The sequence below is a fragment of the Felis catus genome, chromosome A1 (genome assembly GCF_018350175.1).
Source record: "Felis catus isolate Fca126 chromosome A1, F.catus_Fca126_mat1.0, whole genome shotgun sequence".
NCBI lineage: Eukaryota > Metazoa > Chordata > Mammalia > Carnivora > Felidae > Felis > Felis catus.
Window position 1 is genome coordinate 24,582,059 of NC_058368.1, and position 22,304 is coordinate 24,604,362.

Below are 22,304 nucleotides of genomic sequence, written 5' to 3' on the forward strand. Positions count from 1 at the left end.
GAGACCGTCTCTGCCACACAGAGACACACATAAGAGCACATAGGGATGGGATTCGAAGCCGCCATATACGTGGAGTTCTGGATGTCCTAAAAGCTTTCACCATTAGAAGCCCTCTACGCCTTAATAAGGAAGGAACTGATCAACAGAAGACAACATACTGTGAAGGAAAGGCTGTGAATGATCATTTATGAATGGAGAAGTATTTGGAATACGTGTAATAAGTACAGACATTTATATGAGAGTGACTACCACAACAAATGGCAGCTACGGCAATAATAAATCCAATACAACAGCAGAAAAACAATGTGAAACCAGATGTAACTATCAAAGCAGGTACGTTTTAAGAAGACACATGATTTCCAAAGTTTCAGCACGCGTGTAATGAAAAGTCTTTGTGGCCCAATTTATGGAACAGAGCGTGTTCTTGAGAATACATAGATTGCTTTATCAAGTCCCGTGTGAATTCCAGTGACTAAGAGAGCGCTGATATCCCAAGGATTTGGTTGCTGGAGGATGGGAGTGGGGGTGTCAGCATTCAGCAGATAAGCCTGCCCGCAGATCTCAGAGAAGAGTCTCTGAGTCCATACAGACATTTCAGAGAGCTAGCTCACACAGACTAGCGTGTTAGTCCCGCAGGCTGACAAATCCCAGGCCTCGGCCATCCCCAGAGTCCTCAAATAAAAGGTCCTAAGAACCCTGCTCTCTGTCAGATCATTACATGGTGACAGTGGGGAGGGAGGACATGACCAGAGGCACAGGCTTAAATGCTCTCTCCTTCTGTTTTATGCACAGATCTTAGAGCATCAGGTTCTCACTCCCCATCACAGAAACATCTTTTCGACCGCAGAAAGCTCATGGGCACTTCTATCCAAAACCAATCCATCCTACAAAACCTCACCCAAACCCTGCCTCTGCTCTGAAAGTCTTTCCAAACCAGCCTAACTGGAAAAACCTTTTCTTCTGAATTTCGCAGACAACGTCTATCTATGCTATTCAGCATCTCGCTTTGATCTGCTTTGAGGCTCCCGCAACTTCCTGAACTATTACCTAACTTCTCATGCATTCCTGTCTTGTCTTCACCTTGCAATCTCCTACACATTCCGCATGGGCACATACAGGACACAGAGAGTCATTTTTTTATGCCAGACTTCTATATTCCTGCCTAAGTAGGCTCTCCATTTCCCATCCAGTGCTTCCTGCTTCCAAATGCCTCGAAAAGATACTGCCATGATATACTCCGCCCTCTCCTTAATGACACCAGTTTTTACCAACTGTCTGTCCATCAAGTCCAAGGGCTTGCTTTTTATTTTCTAGCACCCCCTGCAATCGATCTGAGACAGACGCGTTCTTTTCTTACTCCTCTTTTCAATTCGTGTTTTCTCAGTCAGATTCCACACCATCTTGAACTTCTCATCCCAAAATGACACACTTAATAAATCAGCATTAGGGGGAAAAAAGTTCACCTTCCTGATGCACGTATCTGTGCCCTTTTTCATCAGGCCCAGTTCTGTGCTTCAGTCTGTATTACCAATCACGCTTTGTGCTCTTACTGTTGCAAACCACCTCAAGTCACCTTAAATCAACGCAGCATGACTATTTCTAAGACAGGGATACTATATTTATACTATAAATCTTCCTACTCATTCTGCAAAATCAATGTCCTCATTTCTCTCCCGATCCCCCTCCAGATAGAACGGGGACTCCATTATGAAGGGACACACGGATTCTCTGATGGTCACGGCTGTATCCCTGGTGCCTAGAACAGCGCCTGACCCTTAGAGGTGCTTGGTAGGTACCTGGGGAATGAATGTTGGCTGAATGAACCTCCAAACAGCCTCCGGGATTCTGCTCCTTCCACCTCTTCTCTGCTTCAGAGGAAAACGGTCAAGAACATCAATGCCAAAGTGAAACCATCAGGGTCTAATCACTGGCTCACCATCTAACCAGGGGTATGATCTTGAGCACAGTACCTGACATCTCTCAATCGCAATCTCCCCAGCTGGAAATGAGGATACGAGCAGGATTCCAGTGAGGACTGAGCAGGATAGTGCAGATAAAGGACTCCGCACACGGCAAAGCCGAGCGCTAATCGCGGCTCTTCGGTTCACACTTCTCCCGTTCAGCCAATGTCACCTCTGCCACCACACCTGCACAGCTGAGCCTTTCTCTTTCTCACCTGCAGAAAGACTAACTTCTGACAACAAAACTATTCTGACACAAATATGAGTAAATCAATAGGCTCAAAGTGAGGGCTTGGGAGTTTTTTTTTCCCCTGTGAAAAATACGTACGCACTTTAGTGACAGAGCTTAGATACCTATCTACTCAGTGGCCCAGGGCCTCTATGTTTCTGCACTTATATCTCAGTTTCCAACTCCGTTCAGGTCGGCTACATTGCCCCAGAGTGCAGTTCTCCCCATACGGGGCTGCCAGAAGGGGTACTTTTACAAGAAGTAAACCAAATGGCCTGTATTATACAACCCAACAGTGAGAAAAGGCTTTCTGTGTCACTCCCTGTTTTACAAAACTTATGAGGAGGTACACTTTACAGCTTGGGTCTTTAAGAATCTTCATGTGCCATTCTGATTTCAAGAGCTGTTCTGAAAAGTAAATATTAACCCAGGAAAAACCACTTTCTTTATCATACGCATTGCTCCTCTTACTCTGCACTCTGCTAGAACACCGTGCAAACCGGGGGTGACTTTAACTCTTGCTCTATTTTGATTTTTGCTTTTCCAAATAAAGAACAGTGACCAGTAAATATTTCTTTAGAACAAAGGGCAGAATGCATTTGGTTCACAGCCAGCTGTTGACCTGAGGCAAAGATGTTTTGCCAGAAGCAACCCCTGCATACACCGGGGTACTCAAATTTCACCTGAAATGGCTGGCTACCTTAAATACGCTTTATCTTTTCTGGGATATCCGAAGTTTCTACAAACTTTGGTGACATTCCCTGGCCCATAACTAACGTTGCATTTTTTGTTGTTGTTGCTGTTGGGAAATTAACGTTAAGGCTCTGAGTCTTAACTAGAGTTTTCCGAGCATTAAACATGCAAGGGAGGGTCATAATTAAAAACCGGCAAAGCTCACAACACAAGTTCACCACAAGCAAAAACAGAGAGGAGAACAGGAACGCTGTTGAGCATTTACCTCACATGGCAAGGTCTTAACTGAACAAGATGGTCCCTGCTTTTAAAAGCATGGGTCTCAAAGAAATGCCAACTCAGCAGACACATCACGTTCATTCAGCTTTGGGAGTAACCGGCTGCATAACTAAAGCCGGGGAGCAACTTTGAAGCCCCCCCTACTGAAGGTACAAACATGTATTATTGGTCATGCCAGCTCCATATCTAGTCCTTCCCTATAGTCTCTGGTATACTGTACTATAGCAAAAGGGAAGTAGAACTTAACAGATTTTTTTTTAAGATAATGATTCAGGCAATTCTTGGAATAGCTTCCACTTGAGAAAAATGTAACCAAGAGGTCCCATCAAAAGACTCCCCAGCTGCTGACAGCTCAACTCTGGAAATTCCCTCCCAAATCACAAAGCGTAATGACCCTCAAGAGCCTTTTCTGCCTCCAGCGAACTTGGAATTCTTTCTAAATATTCATTAGGACGCTCAATAAATGTTTACCGAATTGAAGTCAAAAACAAAAAGCAAGCACTGCAAACGTAAGCTCCTAAAGCCTTGCTCCCTCGCCCAGCCCCCGCTTCCCCCACGAGAGGAAACTGGGAGATCTGGAGCTGAGACTTGAGCCAACCAGTATCCAAGGGGTCTGACACTCGGCCCAGGAGGTGATGACAGCCAGGAGGGCTGGGCAGTGGTTCCAAAATGGGGCACCCACTGCGCTGGGAAACGTTGGGCGCTTGCCAAGATACAAAGCCTCCCCGGGGAGCTGAACCGGATGGTCGGAAACCAAGGCCCGAATCGAGTTCCACCACCCTCCTTCCTGTTTATAGATCCCGCTCCAGTGACTCCAGCTACCAAAGAGAAAGCAGACGTCTCAGAAATATGTCAATACATGACATAACTTGAAAAGAGCTGGCTGCTCATTGGCGCGAGTTACAACTTGTCGGGCTCACACAGGAAAACCGGCTCACTTTAATTACTTTTCTTTTAATATGCCTTGCCGTCCCGTCCCGGGCCCCCGCAAAGATCGGGTTACTGGGAACTAGGGGGCCTCGGCGGGGCGACCAAACGGTGTGGGCGGTTAGCTAGGGGCAAGGAACGCGGGAGCCCAGCCGACCGCCGGCGCAGTGGTTGCCCCTTCCGAGTCGCGACAACCGGCAGCGGCTCTTCCCTCGCACAGGCGCAGAAACAGGAAGCCTGGCACCTCCTCGCAGTCTGCACCAAGTCGCCCGGCCGCTCGCTGATGTCGCGAGGGGGCCTAGCGGCACCGCGCCGCTGCCCTGGGGTTGGCCCCGGGAGCGCCACCTTTGTCTGGGTTTTCCCGTCCGACCGGCGACGCCGGGACGCAAGGAGCGGTTGCCCAGGTCGGAAGCGCGGACGCGGCGCTCGGCTTCCCCCGCCCGGCGCGGGGGCCCGGGAAGCCGACGCGGCCGCCCCAAACCTCCCGCTTCCACGGCGCGCTCGCGGCGCACCCGCCAGTGCCTGCCCGGCCGCCACTGCCCCGGCCCGGCCGCCGCGGGGTGCGGAGCCGGGGACCCGCGCGCTCTCGGGCGCCGCCGCGACTAGACGCACCCCGGCTCTCCCGGCGCCGCACCGCAGGCCGCCCGGGGAGGCGGTGGCCACCGTGCCCTCGGCGGGGCCCACCTCTCCGGCGCCCACGCGTGCCCCTTACCCGGGAGAGCACCGGCCAGAGGACCCCCAGCGAGGCCACATCTCAGACTGGCCGCCGCGGGGGGATGGCACGACAGCCCGTCACCCACACCCCCTGCCTGCCCCTCGCCCCTTTCTCACCTGCCTGCACCGTGTCCGAGAGGTCGTGACCGGGGGCCGCGGTCCGGGGAAATTCCTTCAATTTCCTGGCGCTGAGGTTCAACCCCCCGGAATTGGCCGCTTCCTCCAGCGCGCGCTCCAGCCCCCGGTTCAAGGGCAGGTTGAAGCCCCCGCCGCCGCCGCCGCCGCCGCCGCCTCCCCCGACCCCGCTGTTGGCTCCCGTTCCTCCGTGGTGCTGATGGTGGTGGGGATGGTGGTGGGGATGATGATGTGGGTGCAGAGGAGCCACCGAGAGGGCAGGGACGAAAGGTTGGGGTTCGCTTCCCGGCGTCGCCATCTTCTCCCGGGCCCCCCCACCCCGCCCCGCCGCTCCTGCGGGGGGGGGTCACAGCGCTCCCCCGGGAGGGGGAGACGGCAGCGCGGGCCGAGTCCCTGCAGTGCCCCACCGAAAGATCGTGGAAGAGGGGAGGAGGGTGTGGCAGGCGCGCCGAACGGGGGCAGTCGGGGAGGCGGCAGTGGCAGCTCGGTCTCGAAGGTTTCCTGTCCCCGGGAAGCTAAGGACTGCGGCGGCGGCGGCGGCGGCGGCGGTAGGCAGCGCGCATGTGTCTCCTCCCGCCCTTGCTCCCTCCTCTCGGCGGCTCTCCCCTCCTCCGCCGCGCCGCGCCGCGCCGCCCGCTCTCTCCTCCTCCTTCCCCAAGCTGTCAGTCCAGCCCGGAGCCTTCCACCGCTCGGAGCCCGGCCGGCCCCCGGGGCTTCGCTGCTCTCCGCCCGGCAGTGCGGGTGCGTCAGGGGGGCCGGACCCCTGCAGCGGGTCACCTTGGTTTAGACGCCGAAGGCCCCTGGGGTTCTTTTCGCTGCCCAGAGTATCTTGGAGACCGGAGGTTTTAGGAAGTCTCAGAAGACGCCAGCGAGGCAATAAATGGGGTTTGAAATACAGTGAGATCATGGGGAGGTGAAAGGTTATGATCTCAAATTTGCGAACTACTCTGCCTCTCTGACCCGAAGTTCCCCGACAGGCAGTTTTTCACTGTGGGGTCAGACCAACAGTCTACCCCTGCTCCTGGCATCGGAGCACCTACAAGGAACCAACCGTGGTCTAAGTAGTTTACAAATTAATCTCGTGAATCCAGGGATCCCAAGAGCGGAAAAATTGTTTCCCAGACCACAGAGGAAGTTAAGAAACTTGTCTAAGGCCACCCGTGCAGTCAGTGGCGGAGCTGGATACGAACTTGCAGCCCTTGGACTGTAGGGTTGGCCTCCTTCCTATGTACTCTCAGACTGGAGAAGAGACAAGAGTAGGGTAGGTTTTCTGAGCGATGGGGGAAAACTACAGACACAGAAAGGAAGGAAAGACTTTCAAAGTGAGGGCAGTTTTCATGGCAGACAGAATCCATGGTCACAGGAGGGCTGACTAGGGCTGACTGAGCCCCAGAGTTGGATGGTGCAGGGAAAGGTAAGAAACCAGTGGCCCCAACTAGCCAGTAACTCAGCACATTTTGAGCCTGTTCACAGGTGCCGTCAAAGTGTCCTCGTGACGCTTCTTGCTGCCTCCAAAGGACATGGGGACTGACATGTAAGCAAATTCACGTTCTGCCCAGACCAAGGCTAACACACCAGTGGCGACAGAACATCTGACACCTTAGGGCGGACCAGGTGAAGACTGATAAAGCCCCACTTCTTTCCGGAGTTTCAAGTCTAGCTCTCTGGGGCCTTTATTTGCGCGAGATAACCAAGTCTTGATGGTCCCTATAAGCAACTTGGCTAGGAGAGGTGAGAATACATGTACAAAAATACTACAACCTGGGGGATAGGTGAGCCCATTTTTTAAATGGTAGTTCGGAAAGATGATGGCCTAGATAACAGACTGGAACTTGTGACTTCATGTACTCGGCATTAAAGTACGACATGATCTATGTCACTTGCATTGACTGCATGCCCAGTCGACCCTTAAATCCTACAGGATTCTAGGTGGAGTCAAATATTCTTATCTCATCGGAGGAGACAAGCGCCACCTGCTGGTTTCCTCCCCCAACTTCCTCTCTCACCACCTCTTTTTTTCCCCTCAACCTCCTTCCTAGACGTTCATAAACCAGGCTTGAAAATAATAATAATAATAATAATAATAATAATAATAATAGTAATACATGGATAAAAGAACACTTACATCACTTCTAAAAACTGACCTACCTTCCCCTTTCTTCATGGTCTTTCCCCGATAGATGAGTGAGAAACAGACACAGAAAAAATTTTCAATTAATACCTTCAGCTGAGACCAGGTGGTAAGGCTGTGTGATTAGTATGCAAGGTATGAGTCAGGACATCCAGCAAATTGCAAATTTAGTTCAGACCACAAATTGTGGGGATGCACCATATAGAGCATCATTTGTTGTTGTTGTTGTTGTTTTTAAGACCGCAGATTCTTTTTTAGAGGAAATGATAGAATAGGAATTCAGGATTTGTTTTTTAACAAGTGATGGATCCTCATGTTAGGTTCACCAAGTCATTATAGTTTGCTTTTTCTTCTACAGATTACTAAAGTGTAAACCCCTTAGGGGAGGGACCCATTCATCTTTGTAATTCCCACCCCATATCTAGAATAGTACTTTGTGTATGATGAGTGCACAATGAATATTAGTAACTAAGCATTGCACAACAGGCCAATTGTACAATAAACCTGTCTATTGCACAATCGACAGCTTACCATTTGTTGATATGTCTTTCAAATTATGTTCCTGAATGAAGGAGTTTTTCCTTCAATTGGAGGAGAGTACTTGACCTTTAAAACTGACCTTGATTATTTGTAAACATTCAAGAACTTGACAAGCTATTTTCTCTTGCTATCTTGCTTCTCTATTTTCTCAATAAGATGGACATATCTGTTTTGTTATTATACTCTTTTTTACATCTTCTGAAAATACCCTCTTTCCTTTCACACTCCCCACTCCATACATACAGTTCTTTGATAGTAGCCGTGCTATGACATTGACCCTCCCGGTGGTCGTCTTGATTAGTCCAGAAGTGGACTTCTGACCAAATGACAGAGCACCCAGGGGATAAGAGGATCATGATTATGTTCAAACCCTGGATTCTGACTGTTCCTGATTTTCATCTTTAGTTTCTATGAGATATCTAGTATATTTTCAATGTATTCTGTTGTTCACCTAAGTCAATTTTATTTGGTTTTCTGTCAGTGCAACCAAGAGTTCTAATTAATATATTTGATTTACCATATTTTAGTCTTTATACCCCCTTGTTTTTCTGTATAACCTCATTTTGGGATGGTCCACAAATAATCGTGTATAAACTATTTGGATAATGTCAGCAGATTGCTTTCATGCTTTGCCTTTAGTACCTTTCAATCATTTTACAAAGTTAACAGAATTCAAATGATTGAGAAAATGTGGTAAATAGAAATACTCTCAGATTAAAATATTGGCTATTAAGGGGCGCCTGGGTGGCGCAGTCGGTTAAGCGTCCGACTTCAGCCAGGTCACGATCTCCCGGTCCGTGAGCTCGAGCCCCGCGTCGGGCTCTGGGCTGATGGCTCGGAGCCTGGAGCCTGTTTCCGATTCTGTGTCTCCCTCTCTCTCTGCCCCTCCCCCGTTCATGCTCTGTCTCTCTCTGTCCCAAAAATAAATAAACGTTGGAAAAAAAAATTTAAAAAAAAATATTGGCTAGTAGGAGCAAACTAATCAGTTTCGTCAACAAATCAAAACATTCAGAATTAAAAAAAAAAAAAAAATTCCTCTTGTGCTTAGAAAAGATCCCAGGCTCTTCCACATTTAAAACCCAACTCTTTTATTCCTGCCTGAAAAATAGAGCCATGGACACGCTTATAAAACTCAAACTTATTAAGAACAGCAGATAGATTTGAGCAGGGCTCTTTGGCCTATACTTCTCAGAAAACCACCAAGAATTCTCTTTTGGTGGGAACTCAAAGCGTTTGCTGAAGAGACGGTCACAGTCACCCAGGTTTGTCCCTCACAGTCCTGACTGTCCCCTCCAACCATAGCTAATTAGGTAAAAGGGGCTGACACAAGATCCAGTCAGCCCCAAGCAGGGGAGTTCCCTGTCAGACTCTCCTGAAAATTTAAGCAAAACACACAAAGACCACAGTCACAACAGCAGTCCTTGACAGCCAGAGCCAGGACTTACTCACATCCTTTTACCCTGATATCCTCCAACCTCTCGGCCTCAGGTTCCTCTTTCTTAAGAAAGGAGCAAGAATATTCCCTGCTTAATACCACCCTTTTTGTTACTCCTTCCACATGATCTCATACTTAAGTATTCTCTTTGTACTATGTCAGTAAGTATTTATTCAGTAAATGCTTATCTGGAAATGACCAGAGTGTGTTGTATTCATTCATTTGTGAGTACATCAAGGACAGAGCTCAGGCCTTTTTTTCTCTAGAAGATTCAAGAAATAACGTTGTCTGAGACGTTTGTGTATTCTAAGGCAACCAATGACACCAACATGAATTTCTCTAAAGATAATAATACTATCTCGGACATGTTTAGGAGATTCTTCTAGCATTCCAAAACACTAATCTGAACCAGTTGGTCAGTGACAAAGTGAACCTAGCAAAATGAGAAAAATTAGGACAATGCACCAGGTTTTTCATAAAGCTGAATGCATTTGATTTCAAACATCAAACGTAAATGTTGGATGGCGTGTGCACATGTGGGATGGTGCCTTTCTTATTTTTTTCAAACAACGCTAATGATGAATTCTAGGCAAATAAGTTTATTCTTACTTGGGGAAAAAAATGGTAGGCGACTAGAGTCAGCTTTCAGATTAAGTTTTTTTAAAGTTACTTACTGTGAAATCAAAGCACCTACAAACTACTTCCAGAATTTATCATAAGTCTGAAAAGAGGATATTGCCTGCCTTTGGATTTTGAAATATTTCACAGCTGCCTATTGTCTGGATCCAGCTTTTTTGCCCTCTTCACTCCAACCCGCTAACACAAATCCTCAATCCCCTCATAGGGGCTCATTCTTACTTCTCACAGAGAAAAACAGCAGCAGCCACGACCGTGTGGCCAGACCCCACCCTGCCTCTTTCTCCCGTTTTCTCCCAGACTAAAGCAGAGCCCCGGCTCCTAGACCAGGGAGATTTTATTTCCATTCTCCTTTCCACTGCAGTTCCTATTAAATAAAAAAAAAAAACACAAAATCTGGGCCATCAAGATAAGATTCTCAAAGAGGCTGCCTTCTAGAACATTCCCTGAATGCCAACAGAGGAGTTATCCGGGAATGAACGAATTAATAGGCTTTAATCTTTGTTCCGTTTTCATAAATATAATTATTTCATTTCATAAAAATGCCAATTTTGTGTGATTTTTTTAAATTACTTTTAAGCAATATGTTATAAATTACGTACATGAAATATCATAACCAACAGTGTGGCAAGAAGACAATATTCTGACCTAGAACTTCAGAGAGATTAATGGCATTTTGAAAGAGCCTGTGTGGGAAAGAAAGCTTGGACCACCCAGGGTGTGAAGCTGATAGTGAGGAAAAGAGTTTTTTAGGCTTAATTACGTTGATATCGAGGGGGGGGGGGGAAATGTCAGTGACCAATAACTGACCCTCAGGTCCTGTCAGAAGTTTCTCAAGAGGGGACCAGAGGAAGAGCCACTGGAAAATAAGGATTGAAGACAACCAGCTATATTTTGATAAGTGTATTTTTGAGTAACTGGTCTTTTGAAGATGTGAATGTAAATATTTGATTATAGATACTATTAGATAATATGTTCACTGTGCTTGGTGCCCCTAAATATTTCACCCATGTATTAAACTGGGTGTTATTGGTTTATAATATAATGGCATATTATGTTATTAGCGTGTAATACAGTGGTCTCCCCTTATGTACAGTTTTGCTTTCTGTGGTCTCAGTTACGTGTGGTCAACCACGGTGTGGAAGTGGATAGTCCTCCAGACATATCATCGGAAGGTCAATAGCAGCCTCACTAACCCTACGTCACAATGCCTTTGTCATTCAGCTTACCTTGTGTCATCACATCGGCATTTTATCATCTCACAGCAATATTGGTATAATTGTTTTATTTTAGTAACGGTTATGGTTGTTAATCTCTTACCATGCCTAATTTATAAGTTAAACTTTATCATAGCTATGTGCGTATAGGAAAAAAAACAGTATAGGGTTTGGTGCTATCTGTGATTTCAGAGATCCACTGCAGGCGGGGGGGGGGGTGGTGTTTGAATGTACCCCCCTGTGGATAAAGGGGGGACTACTATATAATGAATACATGAAACATTTCTGGGAACCAATTACTTGTTTATAAATAAATTGCTTCACTTGCTTGGATAAACTGAAGCAGCATTTTTGTCCAGTATGTGTTCCTCTGAACCAAAGTTCTTTAGGCTGTTAATAGGCATCGTGCATAAAGGGTTTCATTGCCAGGTAAGTTTAGGTTAATAGAAAATTTTAGAGGCTATTTCACTCTAGGACCTCTCAGAGTCTTTGATGGGCTAAAGTGCATCGTGGACGTGCAAGAAAGAGAAATGCTTTATATCCAGCTTTTCTCATATATTTTTATTTGACTGCTAAACCTCTTCCTACAAGACTGTCATCCTTGGTCCACACATTGTGAAACTCTAGATTGGGATAATCTCTCTCCGGATGGTATCTATAATGCATCACCGTTAAACAGATCAAAATTTACCTCCAAGTCAATATTTAAAATGATGCCAAACATCACGAATGTAGCACCTCCTCAGCAAATGCCATTCCAGGCCTGCTGTTCATTAGGTGGGTTTTAAAAGAACAAAAGAACGTCTTCCTATTTGTACTTAAGGTACTGCGCATCTAACGACAACAGTAATTTCTATGTTCCCCAAAGGCAGTTTTTAAGACTCTTGATGTCATTACAGGGATATTTTCCAAAGGCAGGGCTGTCATTACTGTCTAGTCAGTTGCAGAACTAGAGAGTGTCTCCCAGAGGAGCTGTTCTCCCTGGATTTAGCAGGAAATGCACTCTGGCTATAAAGGCATTAAGCTTTCTGCACCCAGATGTTATCGCTGTTCATGTGCGCAGGATTTAAAGGGTAGATGTGGAGAATCTCAAGGTCTTTCTCCAATCATTCCAGGGCATCATTAGAAGAGGGGGTCAACCTGGGCTTAGGAATCAGGCCCGGCAAGGAAGCGACAGCTCAGAAGCAAAGTAACATGGTCATTTCATTCTTACTTCCTGGCAAATCAGGTGAACAGATAACTCACCATGGTTCAGATGCAAAACCAGTTAGAACTGTCTCCAATTTCGGGTTGATACAAAAACAGCAGAGTCAAAATTAGTGGGGTTGGGACTGGAGGACTGACCAGGAAGGACTACTGGAACGCCTCACAGAGGTCACAGGGGAGGGCGTGATTTGCAGGTCTATCACAGCCCCCCCCCCCCCCGAAGCCCCAGACAATCTAGTGAGGGCGAGGACAGTCTCAGATTCATGCGGGTTGAGGGAAATCACAAACCGGTGTCTGGGAGTGTGTATGGTAGAGCCCAACCCTGGGACAAACGTCCAGTAGGTAAATAGGGCCCCAGCCCAGGTGGCTGGGATAAAGGACAGCCCCAGTCAGAGTGGTGAGCTGTAGTCCAATCAGGAAGCACTTGTATGGCACCGAATATCTCTGCCAGGATATATAAGAAACTGCTAACAGTGATCGCTTCTGGGAAAGAAAACTAAGAGAATGGGCTGGGAGAGAGATGTTTCTTTCCCACGGTATTTTTTCTTTTCCAGTTAAATGTTTTATTAGTGCCTCTGTAACTCTTTCTAAGCAGCGGATTAGTTACATTTTTTAAATACCAATTGAGGAGATTGAGTTTGGATCAAAAGTGCTTGAGGAACTGCTGGAGAGTCCTGAGGAAGATGTAAGTGATAACATGCCCTGCGGGATAGACCAGAAGTGCCAGTGAGGCACAGGGCATGCGGAAGACTGGGTGGAAGAGAAATGCGGGGAAGGAAGAGCGAACAGAGCCTCCGTGTCTAGCCGAGGTTAGCCCAGCAGCTTCTAACCACCATCAGCGCTGGGCGCTGGACGTCGGTGGTGGAAGGCACTCCTCTCCCTCGGTTATATCAAATGCCAGAGACAAAGAGACGGGAACACGGAAAGCCGTCTTCGAGAAAGCACTTCCAGGATAGCTTGTGAACGTCCAGACGGCAGAGGTAAGAAAGCAAAGGGAGTAGATACAGTAGATAGAAGCGACTTACCCTAGGATTTGGAGATTTCAGGGAGGAAAAAAGATGAAAAGGTGACTAAACAGGCAAAGAGAGCAGAGCAAAGTGTTTCAATGTTTAAGATAGGGAAGATCTGAGAAAACTTGAGAGTACAGGACAAAGCCGGCAAGGAGGGGAAGACTAGAGGGCCCCGCGGGAGGAAGTAGGGCAGGGGGGGTGGTGGTGTAACATCCAGGAAAAGGGAGGAGATGGGAAGCATGGAATCCAGGATGGCTAGAAGGACTCAGAGGCCTCCTTTGAGTCTGGAGTGAAAAAGTCAGGAGACCGAAGTGAAAACACTAATAATGCACCTTAGGGATTAGATGCAAAGGGTCAAAAATCGAAATATATATGATCTGCTGAGAGCAGAACTGGAGGTTGAAGGTGGGTGGGGGAGATTTATGAGCCATATTTCCAAATCATAAGCCAAAGAACAGGCACCCCGTTGTAATCAGAAATATTTGATCTTTGGTTTTCAGCCCTAACTAGCACATTAACCTCTCACTGAAATCTTGATACTCCCCACAAGTGATGGTTTTCCTCCTGGGGGTGTCCATTTGCTTCTAATCCTTCTATGGATTGCAAAACTCCAACATGTCTTAAAACATGGAGCTTGATGCTGAAGATGGAAAAATGAACTAGCTCCCAATAACAGACCGGTTGTCTCTCATAATGTCTCTGCAGACAGAGGCCCACCAGGGAGTTCGTACGTGGTGTGTTATGTTCTCAGCTAGGGGGTCCTCAGGAATGCAGTCCAACTTCCCTATTCTACAGATCGGGACACTGAAATAAGTATATGAAGGTGAAGTACCCAGTGTTATGCAGCTGGCCGGTGCAGAATGTGGGCTAGACCCCAGGTCATTTCCTGTCCATTGCGTTCTCCCTGTCCCGCCTGAGGCTACGCTGCTACCTGCCGTGTTTGGACATCTGCTCTTGTCCTTCTATCGGTGGGGTTCATTTGCTTTTTGCCTGAATAGGACTTTATGAAAGGGGAGTCATCTAGGGTGCTAGCCCGCAGGACGGGTGCTGGGTAAGGGCTTTCATGGGAGCTAGTCCGAGGGACCTGAGATGGACTAGCTACTTGTCTCTGAAACGTGACAGGCAGTGTGCCTTCAGCTAGCTGAGGACTGATGTAAGTCCCCAAGGGCCAGGCAAAATACAAGGCCATGTGTTACCTGACGTCCACATCATGCGGTGACCCTTCAGGATACTTTTTGCCATGATTAGAAAGGCTGGGTTTCCCTGGCCTTTATACCAGTGCCCACAAAGCATTTCGGGTATTTCAGATCCTTTGAGGTTCTTTGACAAGAGAGGCACCCTCTTGCCACAAAAATAAACATTAACTCCTACACGCACCATTTTGTATACAATTCAAAGGTATTAGAGTTACTCTGAACCTTCTAGGGCTGGTCAAGCATCATCTAATCAACTCTGATTCTGAATAAACCTTCCTTACTGATAAATAAATATACATATCAAGAAAAATAGTTTGTTCCACAAGACTATCTTGGAAAATATTCTGTTGTAAAAAAAAGAAAAGAAAAGATTCTGGTTTTTTTAGATATAGCAAGTTTTTCTCCCCCTGAACCCCTGGTATCTCCTTTGGGCACAGAGGGAATTGTGTGACATTGGAACTGTCTTCCAGTACAGAAGTAGAGGTGGAGGGTAGTTGAGGTGATGCTGGTGACAAGGATTCATCCCTGCTGACTATGGACTTAAACTCCTGTTCTGGCTTCCACAGCCTCACACCAGATTTGATCCCCGCCCAGCACTCCTAATGGCCTCCCACAGTCCAGGTTAGATAATTCATGCGTGCTCAGGTCTTTTCCAGCATTTCTGCCATCTGGCTAATGATGGGGCACCATATGTCAACAGCAGGATACGGGCACCCGCCTATGGGTTGGGGCACAGACCTGCCCCCATGAACAGCATGAGACTTCCCAGCGTGAGGCTCACTTCTGAATGACACAAGGAATCTCTTTTGCATGAGTCTGCAACCAGGTCACAAATGACCGAGGTTCCTCCCACGCAGGGCTGAGCGTGTGGTAAATGACATAAACGAATTTGAGTTACCTTTAAGTCACCCGTCACCTGCCTCTTCCCTAGCAACTTAGCGCTGTTCGAGTTGTTTCACACGTAGGCACAGATATTATCTAACAGCCTATTACTCCTGTGGGGTTAAAAATCAGGAAGCAAAGGCTTTACTACTGAGTTCGGTGGATATATTAAGCAGATTTTTCACCCAACACTATCCCCAAGGGGTTCTAGATTACTCAGGTTATTCAGTGAATTATAACTGGAAGAGATCTGTAACCGAAGCGGGTACTTCCTGTCTTCACATATCCTTAGATGGGAAACTGGGAAGCATGTTGATTACCTTGTGCAGTTGGCACTTCTGTGTGCACACTGGGGGTGGGAATGAGGCCATCTAAAAGTCCAGACCCAGATAGTGGACAGAAGCTTCCTGATCAGCACAAATCTTTCAAGATTTGCTTGCTACTGATTAGCTTACACTGTTCTTCACTGTTTCTAATTATACGTGTCTTTCCCCATAACTGGAACCATTTGGGTCCAGATGGTTGCATTATAATAACTGTTTCTCTTTATCCTGCCTGAAAGTCCAAAGGTTCCTCTAGGCTTGAGGTTTTCTAAAAATGAGGCCAGGCTCTTATTCGCTATCCCCCCCCCCCAAACTTCCTTTTCAACTTAAAAAATAATTTGAATGCAAATGAGAGATATTAAATTCAGAGCTCTTAATAATGGACTATTTTCTTAGTCATTAACTATTGAATTAAGTAAGCAAACAAATATGTGTTCAGCATCAATTAGCCAGCCTTGCCTAACTTCAGCAAGCTAAGAGAAAATCCCAGAGGGCTTTCATAAATGGAAGAGGTGGAATGTGTGACAGTCATATGAGCTAGTTCAGGTAATGAGGACAGTGAAAGTCTGATATTAACTTAAAATTTATTTTTGAAAGCTGTAATTTAAGTGCGCATTTGCCACCATTAACCTTGCCCTTCATTTTTCCTTCAAATGAGTAAAACAATAAGCTTTTATAAACCACACGATTTCATAAGATCAGAGAAGTTCAGGAAACTAATGCATACTATAGTTATTTCTTAACTTATTGTGCTAATTGGAGTTCTTGAAGGTCAAGGTCATTGAAATGCTGTGTGTCATGGAAAGAGAACTGAACTGGAAATGAGGGTGCAGCTCTATTTCTGGCAAGGTCACCTGTCAGCTGTGTTACAGTGGCCCGGTCATTTAATTTCTCTGGAACTCCGTTTCCACACGTGTTAAATGAAAAGTTTGGATGGTTCATGTCTAAGATCTTTGTTCTCTGAAATGTCATGACTCTCAAAATTACAGTTGAATCAACAATTTCATCTTTCTGTTCTACCAAGTTTTCTGACATTTCTCACCCGGAGAAAGATATATCTCTTAAGTATCCTCTGCCTCGTCAGAGGAGAATAAAACTAGAAATGGCTAATGAAGAGCCTGAGGCTGGCAGAAGAAATGAGTATCCTGAAGAATCCACAAAACACGTAAAATCTTTCATGCAATTAGGTGTGTGAAATACTGCAGGCAAATGCAATTCTAAAATTCTTAATTAGGCTCCTATTGTATATTCCCCTACTAATAGCACCTTGCTTTTAAAGTATCAGTCAGCAGAGAATCTTAATTTTGCAGAACAAGAGAAAATGTTTCAGGGGATAATGAGAAATAATGTAGCAGTAGCACTGGGGAAAGAATTCAGAGAAGGACCACCTCAACCATCAATCGCAAAAGGTGAGATTGAGGGAAAGTCCAGAGTGATCAAAATTTTCACCCTGCCTCATATGCTGATGTTGTAGATCCCTAAGGTATAAAAAGGAACCATGAGAAGGAAATAATACTGACACTTTCTGATTCTATTGGTACACACACATGCAAAATACATTCTTTTTTTGTAAATGTTTATTTATTTTTAAGGGGGGAGGGGCAAAGAGAAACGGGGACGGAGGCTCTGAAGCAGGCTCCATGATGACAGCAGAGAGCCTGACGTGTGACTCAAACTCATGAACGGTGAGATCATGACCTGAGCTGAAGTCGGACGCTCATCAACTGAGAGCCACCCAGGTGCCTCCAAAGTACCTTCTGTTAAAACATAATCTTGAAGGGCAAAATCATGATTGTCATACCAATAGAAAATGGAAACACATGTCAAGGTATGTATCTAACTCCTTAACTAATCATTGGACCCATAAGGTATTTCAGCTGTTTCACAGGACAATTGAAACAAATACACACTTATATGGGCAGATAAGGAATTAAGAAATGAATTTACAAACAGAAACAAAAAGCAGTCCATCCAGAGTGCAATTATCAGTTGCACTCCACCAGACGCAAGTAATTTGCAACTCTGTGGACAAGAATCATTTGCATTATGATTAGCTTTCTGTAATTTACTGAGTTGTAAAATAGCTCTGAGACAGTGAAAGGGAAGATAACTAAGAAGCATGCGCTAGACAGAACACTCAGGGATCCTTTTATCTTTTTTTTCCCCTTTTCAAAGTCTTTCACGATTTTCCCTGATAATTTGAGGGAATGTTACGTGGTAGAGAGTAATGAACCCAGGATATGGCAACAGGTAGCCCAGGATTTGAATTCCTTTGTCATCTTGAGCAATATATTTGACTTCTGAGTCTCAGGTTCCTTTTCAGGAAAATGAGAATGACAATGGCTAACTTTGAAGATTGTTATGCAGGTTAACTAAGATAAAAATACAAAGAAACTATTTCAGGGGAGGGGCCAAGATAGCAGAGCAGCATGGAAGTTTTCTGCTTCTCTTGTCCCTGAAATGCAGCTAGATCAGTACCAAACCATCTTGCGTATCTAGAAAATTGATCTGCGGATTAACATAACAATCTGCATAACCTGACCCACAGAACTCAGTAAGTACGTGGTGCAGCAAGGTGAACTGGGGGAGAGAGAAGCTGTGGAGGGTAGGGAGCTGTTTTTGCTTGTAGAGAGAGGACAGAGACAGGGAGGAGAATACAGGAAAAACACTTCTGCTGAAAGCAGACGGAGAGAAAGAAAAAGATGGAAACCACCTATACGGGGCTGAACAAGAAAAGGAGAAATGAGAAAGGAGAGGGTTTCAAAACCATTAAGACTCTATAAACAGGGTAGCACAGAGTCTGAAACTCCACAGCTCGATACCTGGTGGAGCTCTGTTGGGAAGAGTGAATCCCCCGGAGCAGACAGTGAGATCTGAGGTGTCCTGGGGCCACATGCAGAAAGGCAATTCCCCTGATGAGAGGACATTTGGTAGAGCTGTGTGGTCTCCCTACAGGCAAAGGTCCCAGCAGACCCCAGAGAACAGCCATGTTTGCTGATGTTGTAACAAGGACATTAGAGAACAGTGAAGCCTGGTGCCAGATGTGTGCTGTGATTTACCATAATCCCTGAAATGCTCCTGCTACGTGATCACATGAACTTTTTCTGGGGCAGGCTGGCCACCCAGCTGCAGTCTCTGGGCCTCTGCAGCAGTGCAATGGGGTGAATGTTCCCGAGGGGCTGGCCGCACCCCAGCCGTTGCTTGGGAGGCCCTCCCCTAGAGAGTCCCAGTGGATCAAAGGCACAGAGCCCTCAGAAGGGAGGGGTTTGGAAACACAGCCCCATCTGAGATAAAATTCGGCAGGGAGATGCTGCTTAGCAGGCTGACAGCTTGGTCATGGACAGTGTAGAAGCTGGGATTGGACAGAAGCCAAGACAAAAGAAGGGTGCTTGATTACTGGTTGGGGAGTGCACAGAATTCTGATGCTAAAGACTGGATAGCTGGGTGACGCCATTTTCACCTCTCCCATGCATGCGCATACATGCCTACGTGCGCCACAGTGATCTACAGTGATCCAGTAAGCTAAGCAACACCATCTAATGGAGAACAGAGCTATTACACCAAGCCCCGTCCAACTATACCAACCAAGCTCTAGAGGACCACCACAAGGCTCTCCACCTGCTTAGTTTACAGTATAGAGTGCTTCATAGTTTTACCTCTAGGGGAAACTGGATGTAATTTCATTCATATTTCATTCTGTTCTTTGGTCCATCTATTCATTTTTTTTTTCTTTTCTTATTCTTGAATACAGAAAGAGAAAACATTTATTTTTATTTTTACTTTTTATAAAAAAGATTTTTCTTTAATTTTTTTCTACCATATTTTTTTGGTAAATTTTTAACTTCTATTTTACTCTCATCATTTCATTTAATTCTACATTATTGCTTTTTTTAAAATTTTCAAGTGTTTTCCTAATTTTTTCCCCTTTTTTAAATTTTCTTTTCTTTCCCTTTTTTCTCTATTCTATCGACAGCATCTATCTTCTCTCTTCTTTCAACAACCTGACAAACACACACCTATGATCTAGCATCCTTTCTTTGATTTTTTTGTGTTGTTTTTAATTTTTAGTTTTTAATGTTATTAATTTTTTCTTTCTCCAAAATGAGAAGATGAAGGAATTCACCCCAAAAGAAAGAACAGGAAGAAATGACAGCCAGATGACAACACAGATGTAAGCAAGATGTCTGAACCAGAATTTAGAATCATGATAAAAAAAACACTAGCTGGGGCTGAAAAAAGCATAGAATTCCTTTCTGCAGTGAGAAAAGAAATAAAATCTAGTCAGAACGAAAATGTAAAATGTTATAACTGAGATCCATTTTTGAAAGGATGCCATGGCTGCAAGGATGGATGAAGCAGAGCAGCGAATCAGCGATATAGAAGACACACTTAGAGAAAAATGAAGCAGAAAAAAAGAGGAAAACTAAGGCAAAAGAGCACGATATAAGATTTAGAGAACTCAGTGACTAGTTAAAAAAGAATAATATCTGAATCACAGGAGTCCCAGAATATGAAGAGGGAGAAAAAGGGGTAGAAGGTTTATGGGAACAAATCATAGCAGAAAACTTTCCTAACCTGGGGAAAGACACAGACATCAAAATACAGGAAGCACAGAGAACTCCCATTAGATTCAACAAAAATCAACCATCAATTAGGCATATCATACTCAAATTTACAGAACACATGAACAAGGAAAGAATTATGAAAGCAGCAAGGGAAAAAAAGTGCTTAACCTGCAAGAGAAGACAGATCAGGTTTGTGTAGACTATCCACAGAAACTTGGCAGGCCAGAAAGGAGTGACAGGATATATTTAATGCGCTGAATCGGAAAAATATGCAACCAAGAATTCTTTATCCAGCAAGGCAGTCATTAAAAATAGAAGAAGAGATAAAGAGTTTCCCAAACAAAAACTAAAGGAGTTAAACCAGCCCTGCAATAAATTTTAAGGAGGACTCTCTAAAGGGAGAAAAGATGACACAAAACAAAAAAGACCAAAAATAACAAAGACTAGAAAGGACCAGAGAAGACCACCAGAAACTTCAACTCTACAGGCAACACAATGGTAATAAATTCACATCTTTTAGTATTCACTGTAAATGTCAATGGACTAATGCTCCAATAAAAAGACATAGGGTAACAGAATGGATAAGAAAACAAGATCCATCTATATGCTGTTTACAAGAGACCCACTTTAGACCTAAAAACACCTTCAGATTGAAAGTAAGGGGATGGAGAACCATCTATCATGCTAATAGTCACCAAAAAAAAAAAAAAAAAAGAAAGAAAAAACCAGAGTAGCCATACTTATATCAGACAATCTAGATTTTAAAATAAAGACTATAATAAGAGATGAAGAAGGGTATTATATCATAATTAAGTGGTCTATCCACCAAGAAGACCTAACAATTGTAAACATTTATGCCCCCAACTTAAATATATACTCAATTAATATATATACTCAATTAATCATAAACCCAAATATATACTCAATTAATCATAAACATAAAGAAACTCATTGACAATAATATCATAATAGTAGGGAACTTCAACACCCCACTTACAACAATGGACAGATCATCTAAGCCAGAAAATTAATGAGGAAACAATGACTTTGAATGGCACACTGGACCAGATGGACATAACAGATATATTCAGAACATTTCATCCTAAAGCAGCAGAATACACATTCTTCTCGAGTGCACATGGAAGGTTCTCCATAGTAGATCACATATTGGGAAACAAATCAGCCCTCAACAAGTACAAAAAGATTGAGGTCATACTCTGCCTATTTTCAGAACACAATGCTATGAAACTCAAAATCAACCACAAGAAAAATTTTGGAAAGACAACAAATACTTGGAGAACTGCAGACCAATTTCCCTGATGAACAGAAATGCAAAAATCATCGACAAGATACTAACCAACTAGACCCAACAATACATTAAAAGAATTATTCAACAAAATCAAGTGGGATTTATACCTGTGATGTAAGGCTGGTTTAATATCCTCAAATCAGTCATTGTGATACATCACATTAATAAAAGAAAGGACAAGAACCACATGACCCTCTCAATAGATGCAGAGAAAGCATTTAACAAAATACAGCATCCTTTCTTTTTTTTTTTTTTTAATTTTTTTTTCAACGTTTATTCATTTTTGGGACAGAGAGAGACAGAGCATGAACGGGGGAGGAGCAGAGAGAGAGGGAGACACAGAATCGGAAACAGGCTCCAGGCTCTGAGCCATCAGCCCAGAGCTCAACGCGGGGCTCGAACTCCCGGACCGCGAGATCGTGACCTGGCTGAAGTCGGACGCTTAACCGACTGCGCCACCCAGGCGCCCCCATCCTTTCTTGATAAAAACTCTCAAGAAAGTAGGGATAGAAAGATCATACCCCAAGATCATAAAACCCATATACAAAAGACCCCCTGCTAATATCACCCTCAATGGGGAAGAACTGAGAGCTTTCCCCCTAAGGTCAGGAACATGACAAGGATGTCCACTCTCACCACTGTTATTCAACATAGTCTTGGAAGTCCCAGCCTCAGTAATCAAACACAAAGGAATAAAAAGCATCCAAATCGGCAAGGAGGGAGTCAAACTTTCACTCTTTGCAGATGACATTATACCCCATATGGAAAACCCAGAAGATTCCACCAAAAAAGCTGCTAGAACTAATCCATGAATTTAGCAGTCACAGGATATAAAATCAGTGCACAGAAATTGGTTCATTTATATACACCAATAATGAAGCAACAGAAAGATAAATCAAAGAATTGATCCCATTTA

General features: G+C 44.8%; 1 protein-coding gene across 5 annotated transcripts in view; it reads right to left on the reverse strand.

The window, feature by feature from the left end:
* The window catches only part of LRCH1 (leucine rich repeats and calponin homology domain containing 1), a 204,317-nt gene extending 198,850 nt beyond the window's left edge, over positions 1–5,467 (reverse strand). For 2 of the 5 annotated variants that reach the window (XM_023239734.2, XM_011288548.4), the window contains exon 1: positions 4,921–5,442. In XM_023239734.2, the coding sequence (XP_023095502.1) occupies positions 4,921–5,236 (316 nt within the window). In that variant the 5' untranslated portion in view covers positions 5,237–5,442. 5 annotated transcript variants of the gene reach the window in all.
* Positions 5,468–22,304: the final 16,837 nt, after the last annotated feature.